At 36.4% G+C, this 14305-nt stretch overlaps 1 protein-coding gene across 1 annotated transcript in view; it reads right to left on the bottom strand.

Moving 5' to 3' along the window:
- PTPN3 (protein tyrosine phosphatase non-receptor type 3) overlaps positions 1 to 14305 on the bottom strand; it is a 127085-nt gene that overhangs the window by 91987 nt on the left and 20793 nt on the right. Inside the window, exon 2 of the mRNA XM_050891070.1 lies at positions 4378 to 4532. Within this exon, the coding sequence (XP_050747027.1) occupies positions 4378 to 4515 (138 nt within the window). The 5' untranslated portion in view covers positions 4516 to 4532. The remainder of the gene's footprint in view (positions 1 to 4377; positions 4533 to 14305) is intronic.

Below are 14305 nucleotides of genomic sequence, written 5' to 3'. Positions count from 1 at the left end.
ACAAAAGTCAGTTTACTGGAAATTGAGAGGTATACTTCCCAAGTGGTCATTCCTGGTAAATGAGTCAAAGTAGAGCAATAATGGAAAATTCCTGCATGTTTATACCAAAAGTTACAAATAAATTTGCATTATTGCTCAATATACACCTATTAAACACACTCAAACATGGTATGTGAGCACATTCTGTATATATTAGAACGACAACTAACATTTTTCCCCATGTGGAAAGCTTATGCATTATAGCCTTAGAACAAGACAGAGGTAACATCAGACACAGAAGTGAATTAACCTTATCACAAAATTCAAACACCTGAAATTTATTGGGAGGTTTCAAGAAAACCTGGATATAATTAAAATCAAGTGCAACACTCGGTACCAAGTGCAGGCAAGTCTTTGTCTCAAATGTGTTTTTGAAAGAACATTTCCAGCTCTTAGCTTATATGCACCTTCTATTCTTTGCCTGGACTTTCAACATGTTCCATCGAAATACTGAAACACATAGTGGGGGAAAGACAAGAGAGGCCATTTCAACGTTGCGGAGTTAACATACATTTCTACTTGGACCATAAGCAATGTAGTGGAATGTGTCTGTATGTACTCCCCATGTGAACTTTCTTGATAATGATGACTTAAGAACAGCACATACCACAAATTATACTGATTAACTCTTTGTGATACCATCAATACAAATTTCAGATTCACCAAAACTGTAGTATAAACACCTTTAAATAAAAACAATGAACAAAAAAGCCTATCACTTCATTATTCTGCCAAAGCCAAAAGTCCAGGAGAAAAATGGCACTGATCTCTTCAAATTAGTCTTTATTTACAGTTGGTCAGGCTACTGATATTCTTTGGGATAAGCACTTAATAAGAACAAATTTGCAGGAATCAAATTATGCAGCTATCTTCAGGTTTCTCAATAGACAGCAAGTCCCTCGGGTTATTTCTACAAGCAAAATCTACCTTCCTTCTTCCTTTGCCCAGTTTTAGGATATTTGGTTTTCGTTCATGCTGCTACAGATACAACCACTGGGAAAAAGTACCATCTAGCAGAATGATAGAGACACCTATAGCTATAACTGAAAGTTTCATAAGGTCGTGCAGTTTGCTAACAGAGTTTGATGAAAATCAGCTGTGTGGGCTCTATAAAGATTCTTTTGCTATAGAATGAAAAGAAAGTCATATCTCTATTCTCCCTGTTCTCTAAAAGGTTCAGTATTTGGAGATACCATGAATGTTCTACCATCGTTTTAAAGATGTCACTTAGTACTAGTTCAAAATTTCAAACTCTGTAAGTTGTTCTTTTCAGTGTGTCAATAGGTTGTAAGTTTAGACTATTTAATCTATCATCTTTCCATTAAATTTAAATCCACCTCAAATTTACTAGTCTTGAGCATCTGTGCAGTGCCAACAAGATATTAGCAATGACGATTTAGGAATATCTATTTGTATAAACTCAAATCAAATTTTTCTCAAGTTTCTTCTTACCCTTGATGTTTTTCTTTGATGTTATTTTTCTACATAATCCCCCTATGCCTTTGAAAGAAAGAAATCCTCTTGCAGTAAGAACTCTGTGCTCGGATAGCTGCTACATGACAAAGCAATGCTCAGTATTTTTCAGTCTGTTGGCATTAGAATGGGAGGAGTCTTCTATTCCATTTATGCTATTAAATGGACGAAGGGCAAGCTTTGAGTATTCTGCTTTTCCCCATTCACTTTCCACTATTTGTGGTAGAAAAGTATAATCCTGTCTATGAATGTAAAGCATACTTATGTATACACGAATATTAGCCTAATATTATTTCAAAGTGTAACATACATCCAAACTTAGAGCTTTCATAAATCACAACCAGGTACCACTAGCCCACAAACATACAACCCTGAAAAATTCCCCACCTTGATTTTCCACTGGTATGTTGAAGTTCTTTTAAAGAGAAAACACTACACCCTATGCTTTAAAAGGGGTGATCCTGTTCAGTTCCAATTCTCCAAACTCCGGAGAGAAAAATTCAACAGATTTCAGCAATAACAGTAAAAACTGAGAAAGTAAAAAACTAGAAAACATATTTACAACATTCACAAGACATAGTATGTCCTTTTATCCATGTATCTTGTATCTATGTCTCGTCATTTCAGAAAACACCTTCATTTTAATAATGTATTACTACATTATTAAATACATTGCTTTTAATTTGTCTTATGGATTATCATGCCATGTGATATGCATATTTAATTTCTTAAAAATATAGAATTATCAATTGATCTGGCATCCAGAAATGAATAAAGTATGGAGCAAAATCAGATCTATAAATCAATGTCTTGACGTGAGAAACAGTTTCTCTAAAGCAACACAGAAAGACTTCACTAGTGGGGAAAATCTGTTCAGAGCCAAACTTGAGTCAGACTGACCACAGACCTGAGTTACTCTTTGTGCACAGACATAAAACTGAATGACGTTGGCAATTAAAATAAAAACACACACACAGTCAGGCACCAACTTCACAAAGCTGAATTTTTCTGTTAACGTAAACAGAACTTGGATACAAATTTTCCGCAGCTGGCTTCAAACCCTTTTGAGAACTGGACCTTGCGACACAATGAGAGCGTGGCAAAGCCTGTTCTTAGGCAGACATCAAGGTTAGATAATGAAGAAAGGCCATCCTGGCAGATAAGCACAGGCTCCCTTAGTACTGGTATGAAAGCTCAGTACTCCAAGAACATAAATCTTCTGGTAAACCTCTTCTTTACGTTAGCCCATAACATCGCAGGGTAGCCACACTCCCCACTTCTTTTCAATAAAGCAATAATGGGTCCTGCATTATCCCCACGGCAGTTCAGCATTACAGCTGCCGTAAAGGAGGCCCTTTCCCACTCCTGGATGAAGGAGGTAACCAGCAGGGATACCCTAGAGGTATGCTGAAGGCAGGGAGAGAAATCAGCTGCGTCCGGAGTTTCAAAATGGTTCCCATTTATCATATTGCACTCACTGCTTAAAGGATGAAATGAGAAGCAAAGTTCACTTGTACAGGGCTGGACTTCAGGCCAAGCGCTAAATCTAAAGCTGCGTAAACACTTGTTTATAAGGAAGAATATACTACTATGCATGGATTTCAAAAAGTTTTAAATGCCTCATTTTTCAAAGATCGGGGGGGGGGAGGGGGGGGCAGAATTATGCCAGCTCATTGACAGACAAGGCAATCCTATAGGGCATGCTGGAGATGAACAATGGAAATTGTATACTAATGGGTTGCGCTCTCATATACCTAGTTTCCTTGTACCCCACTCCCCAATGTTAGCTACTTCATATATACACACACATATATGTATATAAATATACATATATGGTATATAAAATATATACTAAAATATGAGACTAATTCTGTATATATTAGAATGAAAATAATCTGTTTACCTATCAAATCTTTTCTATTTCAATAAATAACCAACAAAGTTCAAAAATAAAATCAGTCTGCAAAGAGAACTGTAATAATACTTAGGAAAATACAGTTTTCAGGTGAAGTTTTGTATCTTCTATAAGAAAGCATTGCATAATCTATGATATCCAACAACGCAGCTTCCTCAGCAAAATGCTTCTTCTCAAATAGGGTAAATTGGATAAAAGAAGTATCATATAAACAAATTCACATGATTATACTTAAATTCATCCACAGTTTTTCTGCATGGTCAGATAATTCTACTGAAAATTGATTGAGGAGTGAAGGTATTTCCTTTGTTTTCATTTAAAAATGTACTGATACTTTTAATCAATACTGAAGTTTATAAACCAAAATATTTACAGAATAAAATACAGTAAAAATGTAGAGTACAAACCTCCGTTAATCCCTTTTCCCTCCCTGCTCCCAGATAAAGAGACTACACTGAAGTACAAAAGACTGAACAGAACTGTCCTACTAAGCCATGTCATCTTCACTATTTACATCATCTTTGCATTTCAGAAAATATGTACTGACATCACCACAGGAATTTACAAGGCCTCCTCCTTTTAGCACTACCACTCCTTTGATGGGAGAAAAGGAGGAACACATCCAAATTTGGGAGTCCCCTTTAAATATGAATTACTTATTCACAGCTGATACTGATCTGTTTCTTCATGGTTCCCATATCATACAGAAGACCTTTTTCCAGATAAAATCATGGCATGCAGATTGTATGACATTTCAGTTGGTTGACTTTAAAGAAAATTAAAATAGCACTTTATAAATCCATTTCATAACCAGTAATTCTGCAATTTGTAATGGCAAAGCTACATCTTCAACATATCTTGGAAATCCCATGCCTCAGGGTCCCACATTTGATCTTCAGCTTTCAAACAAATTTCTATGTATTTAAAAAAAAGTAGTTTTCCAAACTTACGTTGACTTTGAAGCTTTGTACTGAGCCATCCAAAAAGTGGACGTTACAGATTATCTCTGATCGGGTTTTCTCTTTTGGTAGTTCTGATGCTCGTATGTTATTTATCCTCCCACCTAAGGCTCGTAAACGGGAGTTCATAACTATTGCTGAATAACCTATAAAACAAAAGTTATGTTTAATAACAGTTCTTATAATTCACTGTTTCATCTGTGTTTTTTCAGAGGAACCCATAACATCATGAAGACCTCATTACATCCCAAATACCTATAGTAACAAATGGTTCTTATAGAAAAGAATAAGTTGTAAAATTAGCACGTTGTAAACCAGAACATAAATGCTTATATAGAGGGGCTTCCGTGTTCTAAATGTGAACATTCTAAAGAGAATCACAGGTAACCCCTGCAATGTATACTTAGGTTAGGCATGGGCCATTGCCTTAGTTTAAGTCAGTAAAAAACCCAAACACCTACTATAAAGCAGGAAGGCAACATCAAGACAAGTTTTTATCATCTGTAACTAGTAAATCCCTCACCCCCTTATAGATTTCCTACATATTTCTATATTTACAGTACAAGTTTTACTACAATAAAACAATTCTGTTTACTCTCAACTGACAAAACAGTCCTGAGTTAATGCAGATCACATTCTGTCAAATAGCATTTTGTTTCAGGAACATATACACAAACACCATATGTAAGGCAACCAGAATTAACATTAAAAGCATGTCAATATTTTATAGCCTAGCATACATAAATTCATGAAGCCAGAAATTTATAACTGAGAAGAACATCCCACCAAAAAAAAAAAAAAAAAAAAAAAAAGGAAGTTGTTTTGGAGTTTGTTTTTTTCTTTTTTGGAAAAATCTTCATGAACACCAAAAAAATCTGAAAACCAGTTTTCACAAATAAAAAAAAAAAATAATCAAAAAACCCCCCACCAAACAGAAAAAAGCCATTCACTGAAATAAGAGATGAATTAAATACAGTCAAGCCTGTAAACATTTCAAGCCACTCTTCACTGGATCAGTTTACCAATTAACGTCACAGCATATAAAGCCAGTTGGCAAGCAAAGCAGAGGATAGTTTTCCAGGTTAATTACCATACCAATTACCAAATCATACCTCACTTCGAGGCTAGCTACAAAGCAACTTGCATAACATGAGTGTTTCCTACACTCCTGGCCAAGCTAGAGAGGACCAACATCAGGACTATTTTGCAATCTCCCCTTATTTGTGTATCTGCCTTAAAATATAGGCTGGCTTTTCTTTTAAACAGCTAAAGAAACCGAACAATTTAGAATAAAATGACTTAAAATTTGGAAACATCATATCTACTCACACATCACTACAAAAAGCAAATGTGAAATGCATGAAGAGCTATGAGATGCAAAATTGTACAGAGCACCAAAGGCAACAAAGCAGTGCAGTGATCCATCCTCGCGTAACGATGTGTAATCTACACTTAGAAGCAGCTAAACAGATTCCCTTCTCACAGAAAACTCAGAAGTCAAACACACAAAAGTATTCAACAGGTACTCTCTCATACTTTTTTTTGGTCAATCAACTGACAGTTTGCTGTTGCATGTTTTCTAAAATCAAAACTGTAAGTCGCCAAGACTCATCTATTTAGCCAGCATATTACATTTTTTCCTAGGAGATCAGCAGTATTTTCCTATTCTTTCCAAAAGGTGTGGTTTTTAGGTTTTGTTTGTTTGCTTTCGCTTTTTTTGTTTTCTTTTGTTTTTAAAGGAGGGAAAAAAGGAAGATGTGATCTTTAGGTGAATTCTGAACAGTATTTCCATATAAACCACTATACACTTCTATTGCTACAAAATTGTTCTTGATACACAGTCTGCAGTTAATCATAGTATGTTAATTTTTTTTTTTTTTATTAAACCAGAAAATGGGCTTTCTTATTCAGGAATGGTTGTTGCTAAATAAAACATGCAGTTGTCTAATTATCAAGAACATACAAAAAGGTGAAGACAGATTACAACTGTATACAAAGCCTTCAATCTCACATTCTCTAATTTTCTAGCACCTAAGTTTTAAACTATTTATTCAGCACTGTGTTCATCTTTTACAAAAAGGCCAGGTGACTACATGAATTATACTGCACAGTCTTTTCTCCCCTTCCCACCCTCAGAGGTCAAAAAAAACCTTTTCACTTGCAGAAATAGCTCTCTACCCGCTAGTCCACTGATGGGTAAAAGGAGGGAGTCATTCTTCGCTGTGGGCCAGCCACTAGATGAGAAAGAAGGTTTTTGGTAGCCAGATTCAAAGCTTCGTCAGCCTGGCCTTTGGGGCTCAGCCTGCATTGCAATGCCTAACGCTCCTAGAGCTTACAGATTCCTCTGCTCTTGGGAAAATGCTATTTGACCCTTCTGCTCATATTCCCCAACCTTTCTCACCTGCCACTCCCAATGCTTCCTATCTTACACTTCAACCATTCCCTTTTTCTAAGTATGTTCTACTTCTCCTCCACCTTAGCCGGGCTGCAGCTGAGAGCAACGATCACAGGAGTATCCACTGCTCAGCTCCTGATCTGCCTGGACAAAGCAAGAAAACCATGCTCAGCCCCTGTACTCCTAGTGCAGAGCATGCTGCAGGATGAGCCATGCTTGGAGAGCCTGTGGAAATTTTGATATCTAATCCTAATCACTCTCCAGCAGAGCATTATTTTTTCAAGTGTTACAATATAGATAGATCTTGCTACTCACTTGTTCAAGCTTCAAATATAGAAGCCGATAAAACAGCATCAATAACACTTTTTATATATATGCTTGCTAGCCAGGGAAAAAAAAAAACCAACAACCCCTCCCCCCCCAAACCAAACTCTTTTATAACTGTGAAAAAATAAACCTGAATAAACAAATTGATGATTTTTATTTAACTGACTCTGCATAGCAGCACAAGTAATTACAGGTCCATTTCACACCAAGATGCCTCTCTGTACAGAGCCTAGCATGTCACCTGGATAACCTAGCCCATACTTGAGGTAGCTTTGGTAGGCTAGGTTTAATTTTCAGATTATGGTCCCCTATGTTCTTCATAACTTAAACCCCTAACATTTCTTCTCCACTTACGTATCAATTTCTACATGAAATTCAACCATCCAAACCATATTATACTCTCTAAACCCAAGCCCAGGCCTCTGTTGAATGCTGTCAACTAGATGCAAGAGATGACAAGAACTTCACCCTAAAGCTGTCTGTGACAAGGATGAAATTCCATTTCGAAGTTTTTCCACAAAATAATGAGAATTGTGAATGCTATCACAAAGATCGTACAGTATGCATTGTTATTGCTGAACTTCCACATGTCCTCCAGCAAGTCAGACCTGCTCTTTTCTATGCCATAAACCTGTTAACAGTCTGTCTCCCAGCATCCATAGAAGCTATCCAAGAACTAACAGTAACACGTACTTACAAACTGCTGTTCATTATAAAATCAGAGAGATGCTTAGTTTTAGATTAAAGTTACAGTTATTTTTTATGCTAGTTCTTCACAGTTACATTTGTTTTAATATCTTCAGCTTATAAGCTGGATGCCCCAACTGAAATAGTAACTTGGAAATTCATCACAAGAAATTCAAACCTGTTAGTGTGACCAATTTGCATCGAGTTCACAAATGAAAACTTGAAATTCCTTGATTTTTACAATTTTATGTAAAATCAAACCAGTAACACAGTCGGAGTTCACGGTTTGTGTTTACAGCGTGCAGAGCCCCAGCTGAGGCTGTCCTTGACAGATCTAGCTGACCATGGAAACTGTGCCAAGGCTGGGATAAACGGCTGAGTGTTTGGACGCCACAGCCATTAGTCAACTGGAGCTCAAATGGCCTAATAAAGCCCCAGGAAAATGCCACCAGCTGGGAGTTCCGAACAGAGAAAGCCAGACTCTCTACTTTCCACCTACATGGCCTTCAATGTTACTCTGCAGACAGTAAGCTCCTGAAGACGCTATTTTACAGGTGTCACACCACAGGCACCAGCCTAAGTCATTAGTGTCTTAGCTTAACGTGCCGTACACTCAGTAAGTCTGTAAGGAAACAACTTTGCGAACCCCTAGTCTAAAGAGCAAGGGAAGGAGAACAGAAGAGAGGTGAGCAGCTGAGTTATTAGCACGTGCTCTACTACTTTTCTTCCATATATGACCTGTGTTTAAAGCTGTATTTTAAATAGGCCCAGATTACTGAAATGGCTTATCAACCCCAGTGCAATATAAAGACGTACATGGAAGCACGTGAAGCAACCTGCAATTGCAACTGCTTTTGGGATAGGCAGAGGGTCACTGAGATCTCAGGCAAGACCAGATGCCGGCTCTAAACACCAGCGATCAACCTCCAGTCCTGAGCAACCAGGACCAGCCATTACATGCAAATCCTAGCTCCTGCTTTGTAGCCTCGGGCAGGAGGCTAATTCACAAAACAAACCAACAAAAACCTATAAGATGAATTTGAACATTATCAACAAGTGAATAGTTTAATAATTATTCCCCTTTCCCTAAAATAAGCATCTTGAATCCAGAAAGTTGAGAGTTATATTTTAATTAAAAAACAAACAAAACCACCCCCAACACACAGTTATTTTCACCGTAAAGTATAAAACAAACACGTGGAATTCTATCCCATAATCGAACCATACAACAGGCTTACAGGAGCAACAAATACAGCTACAGAAAGAAGTTAATGTTTTCCAAGTACATTAAACACATTTCCGGACAAGTTTGGTTATGCATGCCTTCTCCTACAATAACACTGCAGTCAAGCAGAACAAAAATAATGTGTTTTCCTCATCTTTTGTATTGAAGACTAACTTTTAAAAAGACTTTTTCCATACCAGCATTTAATTTCTTTCCAACTCGCTTAGGAATTGTTGCTAAAGAAACTTATGACCCGATTCTTAGTATAACTACTATTAACGTGTTACCAAGGAATTAAATCAAGAGCAGATTTGCTGAGTGTATACTCAAGGACCTTCTACATATAATCACACCATATATAACTGTGAATAGCTTTTTTAAAAATATAAATCATTCATTACCACCATTTCATTGTGTAAATGGGGATATTTCTACTCCTGCAAGCGGGTGCACTCATGTTTTTTCTAGAAGGGGACTACCACACTCTAAGTGTTCTCAGAGTTTCTTTATAGTCATGAATGAAAATGTATAGTTCCATGTTGGGCTTTTGAAAATGGTAAATATTGCAGAATCTGTGGGAATGTCATTTATGACAGGATAGTGCTTCTAACTCACTTTCATTGTCTCGGTGACCACCCCTGAATGAAGGGAAAAACTGTAGTACTAAAGACATGGCCAAGTCTTGTATGTCCTTTCAATAACAGTTACATTTTATGGCTACCTGTTGCTTTATTTAAAAGATATGAAATAAAGTAAATGAGAATACAAGGAGGCATAACAAATTAAAGATGTCTTTGTATCAATGTATAGCCCCTAAGACAACCAACACAAATGCTCTTCAGCATGCATCAGCTTTCCCTCTTCGCTGGTTAAAATAATCTCCCAAATTATCATCAGAAAAAAACAACCCTAGTGAACTTGAAATTTTTGTAGTAATCTATATTCTGATTATTCTTCCCATGTAGTTAAGAATTACTTGCACAGCTCAAAGCCATATCTATCATCAATGCATCTTAATGAGGGTTAAATTATCCAGCCAGATTTTCCAAATAGAACACTGAAGTTTAACTCAACACCTATGAAAACCAGCTTCTGTTTTCACCTTCTGCAGAGGAAACGCTTCATCTTTTCTACATTTCCAATGAGAAACTAGATGTCTCCCCATTAAAATAAAATTCAACTCTAATATTTCGCAGGAAAATCCCATGAGGTATTTAACCACAGTACAATACTTGCAAGTTTCCATACAAATTACAGGGCATTACTACAACAACAAAAGTAAAAGATAAACTTCATTTTGAGCAATGTGTGCAGGTTATCACTTGCTCCTTATCTATAGTTATTTCCCACAAACTTTTCCTGACATATTGATCATAAATTATACAGAAAATAAATTTGGAAGCCAGAAGTATCACAGTGTGATGAAACTTCTCATCACTTGGAAAAAATCAATTAAACTATAAATATAGAACAAGCATGAAAGCCTTAGATGATTAAGCATTACAGCTTATGGTGTAAAAATACCTCCAAATTGAGATACAAAGAATAAAAGACTTCTTGCGGCATCTTCTTATTTAGAATCAGAATAAAGGTTAATATCCACGTTGAAAGTTTGTGCGCATGTAGACACACACGCAATCTCCAAAGCAGTAGCTGCAAGTCCTCCAACAGTCACTCTTAAGACAGGCAGCAATATCATTGTAATAGAAGCTCTTCACCCCAAAATTAAAATCAACATTAAAAAAATTAAAGATTCAGCTTTCTTATATTTGCTTCTGGTGGCTAACATCTGTGATATATTCCAGCACAACATAATTATTTACCTGTCATATAAATAATGAATACGTCTAGTAAACCATTCTGAGAATATGTTATCAAAAATTGCATGAACAAGGTTTCAGTCATTCTAGTTATCATCTTAAGTTTTCCAGAAAAACAGATCTTACAGGCAGATATTCTTTACAGAAAATGAGTCCATTAAGTAAAAAAAAAAAAAAAAAATTTATAAGCATAGGCATTTTAGAGTTATACCTTAAATAGGTATGAAAATACCTATATTAACATATATTCTTGCACATATTGCCAGCCCAATATTTACCAGAACTAGTACAGAACAGAGTAAAGAAAAAAAATTCTTCCATAGTAAAATATAATGATACCTCTTCTTCATCTGACAGCTCTTTATGCTGGAGTTCATCCACAAATACACCTTCAGAGTAGACCATATATACGATGATATCTCTATTTGCTTATTTAGAATGTACTTAAAAGCATTTTAGTTTCAATGAAGGTAGTTACAAGTAGAAAAGCCTCGATTTAAGAACAAAAACCAAACCACAAGTAATTTTAAATACTCCTTCCTTTGCTAACCTCCACGAAATTGGAACCTAACTTTTTATTTTACTTTTAAAAGCCAGTAAGTAAGTAGACAAACTGGATTGTTCCTATGTCTAGAAATCAGGTACCTACCTACTGCTCAGTCGTCATTGCCTCTAAGAAGAAAATCCAATAAATACAGTTGAATAAACTAAAAAATTCCCACACCACAAGAGGTTATGTGCTTAATTAGCGCCTAAGATCGAGTTAAGTGCTTTGCAAGCCTTCCCTGCACTTCATTTAGCTTTCCATTATAACACATCTCTGGTAAACTGGTATTGTGTAGTGTTTTCAAGAGAAATCCAGCTATTTTGAACTCTGGATTCAGCAAGACCACACATGAATGTCAAAGATGGACTGGAGGAGGTGGGCAGGAGAGGAAATAAGCCTGAGTTTTAGTTCTAGCACTACACTATATCTTGATTGACATGTCCCTAAGATCTCACTATGCCAATAACATACTGAAGGTAATACAAGCACTCTTAGAAGCTGCAAATACCTGGTGCAGATAAGCCATGCAGCACAGTAAGCCACCCACTCTTAATTCAATTCTGCTGCCTGGTACATACGTACACTCACGCAGACTGGATTGGGGACAACGCTTCTGTTGGGGACCATCCAGTCTCTCGACGGATGGCAGAGAGGGACTTGATGACAGACCCAGTGCTCTCAAAATACTGTATAGGTGTAACAGAAAAGGCTTTACTTTCTTCAGACTGTTAATTATACATTAATATTGGTTAAGTTACAGAAAGCAGAGCTGCACTTACAATGACAGAGTACCAATGAATTACCCTTAAAAAAAGGAATATTCATCTCAAAAGTTTGTTCTGTATATACGCTATATATATATTCATTCCAAGACAAGTTTTAGAGACAAAGACTCTACTTCAACTTTTCCGAGAGCCTTCCTCCTCTTCCCCCTCCCCTTTTTTCAAAAGGTTTGCATTACCTGCATCCTACAGATTTTTGCCTGCAAAGTCTTAAGATGTGCACAGCTTCAGGCACACCGACAGTTCTTGCTGTTAAGACTGAAGAGGACACAGACTGGCTAGCAATAAAGCAGGACAGGCTGTTATTATAGGTTAATAGAGATTATTTGGCCAAAACAGTCATATTCTTTACATAGTCATAGTCTTTACATGTGACGAAAAAAAGAATTATCCCAGCCTCTCAGCAACATATTCAACAGCAAGACTGGTTATCTGAAAACTTAATCTTGAAATCAGATAACCTAAAGGTAATTAAATTCTAGAAGAGCTTACTGGTAGAAAAACAATACTGACCATTGATTTCAGTACTCAGGTTCTTAACATCTTTTAATCCAACTTCTGAGGAAAATACTTTGGTCACATTCGCAAAAGATCAAACCAGATTGACCCTTCAAACTTCAAGGGTGTGAATCTGGTCATGCCAACTTCACTGATGCTACTTTACATGTACTTTATGTACATAGAATTAAACCGTGCAGCTAAGTCATGGCAGGATCCAATGTATCGTCTTACACAGCATGAAGCATTACTGTTAGACCTTAGATACTGGATTAGCACTAGTACAGAGGTACCATCTACTGCATGCAGAATGAGTGAGAGAAGAAAAACAAATGGGAGGAAAAAGCAACTGAAGTAATAGCAGAGACCTGCTCCCTACACTGTTCAAGTACTAAAAAATACAGATGAGAATGAGACACTTGTAATGCTTTCTCATTTTCAGTAGTTTTTACTGCTCCTGTAAGAGATCTTTATGATGTTTATTTTTAAAAACTCATTTATAAAATAACACCTTAAGCCAGTGTGTTCAGGGCAATAACAGCTCGTTGCTCCATTTCCTGCACCGTGCCAGTCGAAGAATTCAGGAACTCTACAGCTTCCTCTATCGCCTGCCTCAGCTTTAAACAGCACCACGGCACAAAAAAAAAAAAACCAACCAGCTCACCAAAAAGTGTAAGAGCTATCACTAATTTATTTCCTAAATAATGCCTTTTGGGGGCTACAAACAGTGTTGCATGAACTCAAATTAGAAACTGCAGATTGAAAGTCAAAGTTCACCTTCCTCAGCTTGATAGTGTCTTATGTTAACAACACTGAAGAGTGGAAGAACTTGAAAAGCTGAGTCAAAGTGGAAGCTGAGCATTGCAGTGCCCAACTACCAACATTTCCCATAAATAGTTCAGGATAGATTGAAGTATACGAAGGTAATTTTTTTTAAAACTAACTGCTATGTTGTAAAATTAAATAATCAAATATGAAGCTGTGTCCACACCTACAATATTTGGGTAATCAATGCCATTAGTTTATATATAATAAATAATTTATGCCTTCAAATTCTCAAAACCAAACAAGTAAGCATTCACCACTGAATTTTACAAAGACAAGCTACTAAAATATTCTGAAACCTCAGGTATCAAGTTAATTACCATAAGAAAATTTAAATACAGAGAGACCTTATATTCTATTAGCAGGCGATAAATTGTATTTCATGAAACTATTGTATGACAGATGAGAACCATCCTGTCAATTTTACTGCCAAGTAAAGTTGTCATAATTAAGCAGAATTTCAATCATCTGCATTACAGATTCAGGAAGGGATGTAGAAAAACAAATAACCAAAAGCTCTCTCTAAGGATTAAAACAGATACATCCAAAACATACTTTTAAAGGGGAAATTCTACTGTTTTACTATGTGCGTAGTATGATACTAGTCAAGTAGTCTAGAAACTACCTGTGCTACTTCTACTGATTTTAAAAACACAGAAAAAAACCTTAAAGTATGACAGGGATTATCCACCCAAATGTCACACTACACACTAGCCTTGCAGGTCAATACTAATCTCTATTTCCTCTAGTGTAAAATAAATAAATAAATAGAAATTTCACTTTTGAGAAGTCACAGTGACAAACCTTTGCTGA

This window comes from Gymnogyps californianus, chromosome 2 (assembly GCF_018139145.2).
Source record: "Gymnogyps californianus isolate 813 chromosome 2, ASM1813914v2, whole genome shotgun sequence".
NCBI classification, from domain to species: Eukaryota; Metazoa; Chordata; class Aves; order Accipitriformes; family Cathartidae; genus Gymnogyps; species Gymnogyps californianus.
Note: the sequence above shows the minus strand (reverse complement) of the source record. Positions and strands in the feature narration are given on the sequence as shown.